The sequence below is a fragment of the Lolium perenne genome, chromosome 3 (assembly GCF_019359855.2).
Source record: "Lolium perenne isolate Kyuss_39 chromosome 3, Kyuss_2.0, whole genome shotgun sequence".
NCBI classification, from domain to species: Eukaryota; Viridiplantae; Streptophyta; class Magnoliopsida; order Poales; family Poaceae; genus Lolium; species Lolium perenne.
In genome coordinates, this window is record NC_067246.2 from 348,322,965 (window position 1) to 348,330,441 (window position 7,477).

At 45.5% G+C, this 7,477-nt stretch overlaps 1 protein-coding gene across 2 annotated transcripts; it reads left to right on the forward strand.

Annotated features, from left to right (window-relative positions):
* Positions 1 to 2,335: 2,335 nt before the first annotated feature.
* Positions 2,336 to 5,786, forward strand: LOC127346154 (soluble inorganic pyrophosphatase 4). 2 transcript variants are annotated; one of them, XM_051372697.2, is made up of 5 exons: positions 2,336 to 2,536; positions 2,624 to 2,863; positions 2,963 to 3,083; positions 3,341 to 3,422; positions 3,547 to 3,863. In XM_051372697.2, the coding sequence occupies exons 1-5, from the start codon at positions 2,375 to 2,377 to the stop codon at positions 3,587 to 3,589; spliced, it is 648 nt and encodes a 215-aa protein (XP_051228657.1). In that variant the 5' UTR covers positions 2,336 to 2,374; the 3' UTR covers positions 3,590 to 3,863. The 2 variants fall into 2 exon arrangements, with proteins under 2 accessions (XP_051228657.1, XP_051228658.1); XM_051372698.2 differs by lacking the exon at positions 3,547 to 3,863 and adding an exon at positions 5,445 to 5,786 and having other exon boundaries at positions 2,338 to 2,536.
* Positions 5,787 to 7,477: the final 1,691 nt, after the last annotated feature.

Below are 7,477 nucleotides of genomic sequence, written 5' to 3' on the forward strand. Positions count from 1 at the left end.
TCGTTTCTAAACGCAAAGTGATTTTTTTCCGACCGATGGGAATTTGTTGCATACGTAAAAAAAAGGGTTGCATGTGTGTGTAAAATATTATGATATTTATGCATACCTGCAAGGGTGGGGTGTTGCCATGATGTTGCAAGCATTCAGATAAAACGTTGGTATCCAGATGGTTATGCTGCAAAGATCACCGGCTAGGGTAGTGGCTTACGTCGGGTTAGAAAGCTCCAGGGACAGCCGATTCTACTCAGTTTTTCAGCCGTCTGCGGGCATTTTAATTTTTATGAATGAAAAAAAAAAAATCCATGTGCAAGTCGGCGCTCCATCCATCTCTTAGCTGGGTGGCCTGCCGCTTGGTGTTGTGTCGACAGGAGGCAGTGAGGCACCCGCCCCAGATAAAACTAGACCTGTAATGGGGACAGCAAAGATCACCAGTACTAGTAGTTTATAAATATGGAGGGAAATCATGATTGACTAATCGCAGGGAGCCGTGATGTCACCGTCTGCCAACTAATTAAAATTGCGTGATCGAGCTAGCACTAACACAAATTTAAATCTCCAGCTAGCTACCGGTGATCTTTATAATACCAGGAGCAGCATGTCAATATCTTAAGTAATTTACCGTATTGACAAATCGATCGAGCATCGATTCAAATCATAGTACTGACTCATCGATCGAATAGTGCAGACACGATTTCTGTGAATGGAAAGGATCAAAGGAATAACTAACGCGCATGTGCATCTGTCCAAACAGAATGCCAGCCCAGCGGCAAGAAAAGTGACCCAGTCGATTGTGCACTTGTGCTACAAGCGCGTAGCCTACAACTACAAGCGTGTTGTACGTAGTAGTTGTTTGGTATTGGTAGCACCACCATGTAAAACACATGCACGATCGTTCCCACATCGAAAATGTGACTGTGTAGATCCACATGTCACTCCTACCAGCAGGCTCTAAACTTAGGGAAAATTAACTAGCGTTCGGTGTATTCTCAAAAAAAAAAAGCCTTCGGTTCGGTGGGCGGTCACTCGTTAGCAGAAGAGTGAACTAGGGTTCACTCCTACATTCAGAAAATTTCTAGCCAGGACGAATCTTTCTTTCTAGCTCGGATTTAATACAAATAAGGTGGATCTCTTTCTCTGAATCTATAAATTTCTAGATCCATCAAGCAATACCAATTTCACCAATCTTCTAGAAAATTGGTATTTATTTGATTGTTTTGTGTATTCTTCCTGGCAATTAGAGATTATACGATTATGATGACTTCGACACGGACCCCAACTATGGTAAAGGTATTGACAAACCAGGTGAGTGCCTACAGTCATGCATATCCCGTTACTTTATATGCATTGATAACTACTTGTTTATATGCATTAATTGATTAGTTTCTACTACTAGAAATTGTAATCTTAATGCCTTGTAAAAATGTCGTGTTCAAATTATTTTGCGCGATGGGTTCACTATTTGTATAAGGCCAGAGCCGCTCCCTTATCACCATAGGTTATTTGTACCTATTTCTTACCTGGCCAATCACCTGACCTTTCCCTTTCCTCAATGGGGACTAAGCAAGACGATGATGTAGGTAGGTGAACCAAGCAGTCATGTACCCTACCTTTTTGCAGGATCTACATTCTACACTAGCATGCATGAGGGGCGGCTGAGTCGATGATATCTCGTACACACCCTTGTATGACGAGATATGGTGGGCTTGGTAATCAAGCATCGATATCGGATCTCCGCAAGGGAAAAGCTAGCCGAATACGTGTGATTAGCGCTGGGAGAGTGGGGTTCTTGTTTTTCGAGAATCCTCGTGTCATTGCCGGCTTGATAAACACGGATCCCGAATCTCCGCAAAGCGCAAAAACTAGTTGAATGTGCGTGGTCAACACTAGGAGACTGAAGAAGGGAGGGGCGATGGATGGTTGAGTGATGTGAATGAACATCACACCAAGTCACCAATAATCCTCTACCGTGTTGGGCATGAGGATAGGAGTTACACGGATGAGGAGGAGTGGCGTTGACGTGGCCTCGCCACCACGGCAGAGGTGACCTTACCACGTGGAGGCACATCAATTAACTGGCGCAGCCTATAAGAAGGGAGGCGCCGTCTCCCCTCTTCTCCACACACAGTTCCAGTCCACCGCCGGCCGTCTCTTCGGTTCAACAAAGCTCCATCTCCCCTCACCTCCCTCAGGTGCGTTGCGTTTCGTTTCGTTGCGTTGCGTTCGTCTCAGGATTCCATCTGTTTGATCTCCGTTACCATCTAGTGCTATCAAAAATCCATCTTTTCTTTCTTTCTTCCGTGAAAGTTCGGTTGTGAATCCAGATCTTAACTTGGTTTCCTCCCTCTTCTCCGGCAGATCGATCCGAATCTGCGAGATGGCTCCACCGGCTGAAGCTCCGGCCAACAAGGAGGCGACCCCCAAGAAGACGCCGGCGCTCAACGAGCGGATCCTCTCCTCCATCTCGCGCCGCTCCGTCGCCGCCCACCCGTGGCACGACCTCGAGATCGGCCCCGACGCGCCCACCATCTTCAACTGCGTACGCGCGCCTCCTCCCCTTTCCCCTCCCCCTCCCTCTCCCTCTCCCCCTCTGCTCTAACAATGGCTCTTCTTTATCCATCTGCAGGTGATCGAGATCCCCAAGGGCAGCAAGGTCAAGTACGAGCTGGACAAGAAGACGGGGCTCATCAAGGTCGACCGCGTGCTCTACTCCTCCGTCGTCTACCCGCACAACTACGGCTTCATCCCGCGCACGCTCTGCGACGACAGCGACCCCATCGACGTCCTCGTCATCATGCAGGAGCCCGTCGTGCCCGGCTGCTTCCTCAGGGCAAAGGCAATCGGCCTCATGCCCATGATCGACCAGGTCCTGACCAACTGTTAGTTTATGAACGTGTTTTTATTCAGGATTCTAGTTCAGTAAGTACCAGATCCTGACCGAATGTTTCTGTGAAAAAATAAACAGGGCGAGGCTGACGACAAGATCATCGCCGTCTGCGCCGACGACCCCGAGTACAGGCACTTCAACGACATCAAGGAGCTCCCGCCCCACCGCCTCGCTGAGATCAGGCGCTTCTTCGAGGACTGTATCCTTCTTACTGTTACCGAATTTCCCTTCTAGTTATGCTCACTAGCTGTCAGACATTCTCTATACACAGCTAGTATGATTCGTGTCCCTGACTGAAACTTCTGACATCGTAGCACTAACTGTAGATCTGGCAACAAATAGCTAGCTGGAAAAAAACATTCAGATTTCTGACCAATCTTCATGTCTACTGCGAATCAGTGCTACTATAATCTTCATTTCTTTGGTTGAATGTGTGTCCTTAATTGAGAAATTCAGACAAGAAGAATGAGAACAAGGAGGTGGCCGTCAACGACTTCCTGCCTTCAGAAGATGCCTACGAGGCCATCCAGCATTCCATGTCAGTTCTCCTTCCTCCTCAACTGCATATGACTATTCATTCCAGATTCATGTCCGGAACATGAGCAATTAGCAGACCATTTGACTGATATGAATTTGCAATGCTGCCACAATCTCATTTTCAGGGATCTGTATGCTACCTACATCTGCGAGGGCCTCAGACGGTAGGAGGATCTCTCTATGCTGCCTGATGATCTCAGCCGGTGCCTTGCCCGCCTGCTGGAGGATGTTGACGAAAAGTTGATGTGGAGATGTTACCTTGTCATATAAACATACATTCTTATTTCGTGTTACCTATATATATACACTAGTAGTATATGAGCTTGCCTTGAATTAAGGCACTAGGCCAGATCAACAAGACATTTTTCTTCCAGCTACCATGTGTAATATGATTTCCTGGCCGATCGCCTGAATATGAGATGTTGGTATATTTTTTTCCCCACTGTGAATCTCTTGGTGAATTGTTTTGTTGGTTAAGCCAGTAAATGTTGTCACTCAGACAGTAAAAATATGATTTCCTATTTTACCAAAGAAGGTAAGAATGAGATCAGTGTCCTTCCCTGTTTCCGGTTGCAAGTGCAAACCAGCTCACCATCAACGTGTATGTATGCTCTAGAATTAGTGGCAATATGAAAGCTTGTTTAGTTATTCGTGTAAATAGAATAATTCTTGCATTTCTGTAAGCAAGCATGTTGTTGCTGAGTTCTTCTTGGCAACATTTTTGTTAGTTGCTACTAACAGGGTGCGGAAAATATAATCCATACCGGTTCCTTTCCTGTGGACAGCAATTGCATACATTACAAAACCGATATAGTTGTGACTATTTCCAGGATCAAGGCATCTTGATGAGCAGGGCGAGGCTGATGACTGTATCATCGCCGCCTGCACCAACGACACCGAGTACAGGCATAAAGGAGCTCCCTCCTCACAGCCTCGCACAGGTCAGGCGCTTCTATGATAACTATATCCTTCTTGTTATTACTGAATTTCTTCTGCTCACTAACATTCACTATAAACTGTCAGTATAGTGATCCGAGGCTCTGAATGAAACTTCTGACAGAGTGGAGTGTCAGCTACCTCCTCATTGCTCATCTTTGAGCATTTTGAGATGCTTAGCAATCACAGCTCATCTCCACATATAAAGCGTACCAATCGAATCTAATAGTAGGCAGCATATGCCACATGTAAATTAACTAATATTTCGTTCCTTTTTTAGTAGGTTCTAATTAAGCCTGCCATCGGAACCGACAGCGTCAATGCATCATCGTCGCTTACCTTACCTCGTAACATAGACAACTCTCGCTTTCTCTCCCAGGACCTACCAAACCTCTGGTTGATGGTTATGCACACGACAAGAGTGATATTGGGGATGGAACCTTTCTTCGGACCACATGCATTCTGCATCTCTATCTTCCATGCCCAAGATTTAAAAAAGAAAAGAAGATTAGGCGAAAAAGGTTACACGTTTGTACATGCACATTAGTAATGTGCGATGGACAGAATAAAACTGGATATTTCGATCCAAAGGTTAGCCCCAAAACGGCATTTCTTTCTGAGACGTTAACAAGACTCAAATGGAGAAATGCTGATACAATCTATAGCGAGCAAAGCCTCAGTCATACAACTTTGATGCAATGATTCAGCGAATCAGCTTATATCTTCACGAGAACAAAACTACCAACAGAAAACAGAAATTCTGACCATCACCATGGATGGTCACCGTTTATTTCTACAGAAAGTAGCTCAGACAACGATATCAATTCCTCTCTGATGGGAGCAATTGCATACATTATATCACCGATATGTATCTATCTATCTTCTCATGTGTGCTTGTGCAGCTTGTGATTGCCCCCACCATCAGGGTCGTTACAGGCATCAGTCAACATCATAACACCACCAGGTGCAGCAGCAAAGATTACATCAACAGCAGCACGAAAGTTACAGAGATCGTTCAGAAATGCATCAGGAGGTTTCGCAGCCACGCAAATCAACAGCAGCACGAAAGGTACATTCTCATTTTCAGGGATCTCTACGCTACCTACATCTGTGAGGGCCTGAGACGGTAGGAGGATCTCTCTATGCTGCCTGATGATCTCAGCCGGTGCCTTGCCCACCTGCTGGAGGATGTTGACGAAAAGTTGATGTGGAGATGTTACCTTGTCATATAAACATACATTCTTATTTTGTGTTACCTATATATATACACTAGTGGTATATGAGCTTGCCTTGAATTAAGGCAGTAGGCCAGATCAAGAAGACATTTTTTCTTCCAGCTACCATGTGGAATATGATTTCCTGGCCGGTCGCCTGAATATGAGATGTTGGTACATTTTTTCCCCACTCTGAATCTACTGCTGAATCGTTTTATTGGTTTAGCCGGCAAATGTTGCCTCTCAGACGCAAGTTAAAAATAGGATTTCCTATCTTACCAAAGAAGGTAAGAATGTGCTGAGTGGCCTTCCCTCTTTCCGATTGCAAGTGCCAACCAGCTCACCAGCAACGTTTATATGCTCTAGAATTAGTGGCAATATGAAAAGCTGCTTTAGTTATTCGTGTAAATAGAACAACTCTCGCATTTATGTAGCAAGCACGTTGTTGTTAAGTTCTTCTTGGCAACATTTTTGCTAGTTGCTGACTTAACAGGGTGCGAAAAGTATAATCTAAGTAAACATATATATGCAAAGCAAGTGAAAACTAAATTATCAGAAAAATGTCACAAAAAATTATCACGGAAATGAGGGATCTAAATCTATGTGAAACATCAGATGACTAGTCCAGTGAAATATCAGATGAAATCAATGTGTGGTCACAGAGGTAAGCTGTCAAAAAGGATGACCTATTATGCATGGATGATTGATTGTAAAAAGCTTCAGAAATTTTGCTTAGACAATACCTGTTGCATTTCTTTACGATTTTTTACACTTTCAGTAGCTAAAATTACTATCTAGATTTGTACCGTCATTAAGTCCTGACGAAACAATGAAGCAGCCTGGACAGGTTCTGTGTAATGGGATGCCTGAGAAATCTTTTGTTTGTTATCCACTTGGTTACAGTGACAAATAGATTTAAAGCTGGTTCCCTATTTTGTTGTCTAACATTGCCTTAGGAAGAGGGAGTAATAGGAAAGCCTTGGCGTCGAGGATCCATTGTGATATGGATATCCCGTCAGAAAATCCGTACATCTAAAATCCTCGCTGTACACAGGAACACCACACCACCGACAGTTCAGTCCAAGTAGCATTTGCTTGCCCCGGTGAACATGCAACGGGCTACTAGTGCTAGTGGCCTTTCCGTATGTAAGACTAAGTGCAAGTACTACCATGGACTTACTTTTGTTTTTCGCTCGAAACTCGAAAGATAATACTCCCCCCTCTCCCTCCGAGGATAAATACTTGTCGCGGGTTTAATGAATCTAGACAAAAATTTAGGCTGCATAAGATTGACGCAACACACGGCATCCGCTTACAGACTCAACCAACACATGGAGTTCCACCTGCCTTTCTCTTTTTAGTTTCTTTTGATTTCGGCGATCGAGATGCCTAGCTTAGCAATCACAGCTCATCTCCTCATATAAAGCGTACCAATCGAATCGAATGGTAGGCAGCATATGACACATGTAAATTAACTAATAATTCGTTCCTTTTTTACTAGGTGCTAATTAAGCCGAAATTTTGACAAAACGGACCACCCTCCCCAATTCATTGACAAAAAAGACCACCTGTAAATCAAATTGACAAAAAGGACCACCCTGGGTGTGGCGGCAGAGCCCCCAAGCGACACGTGGAGGATGCCGCCGGGGTGTGTGGCGGCAGGGGCCTGCCGCCGAGCTGGCTGGCGGCACGTTAGCCGTTGCTCCGCGCCGTCAGCCACCGTCGACCGTCGCGGGCCATGCCGCCGGAGCATGCGGCGGCAGGTTGACGTGGTGACGCCTCCAGGGCAGGTGGCGGCAGGGCCCGGCCCAGCTCCAACCGGCACTGACTTTGAGGCAGGTCTGAGCCGGAAATCAGTCTACACTCGTCAGGTAGTGCATGCACACCAGGCCGGCCGACCGCCTCG

Coding starts and splice junctions, on each gene's coding strand:
- LOC127346154 (XM_051372697.2), top strand. CDS start 2,375: ATGGCTCCACCGGCTGAAGCTCCGGCCAACAAGGAGGCGACCCCCAAG. Junction 2,537..2,623: donor CGCCCACCATCTTCAACTGC/GTACGCGCGCCT, acceptor ATCCATCTGCAG/GTGATCGAGATCCCCAAGGG. Junction 3,423..3,546: donor GAGGCCATCCAGCATTCCAT/GTCAGTTCTCCT, acceptor TCTCATTTTCAG/GGATCTGTATGCTACCTACA.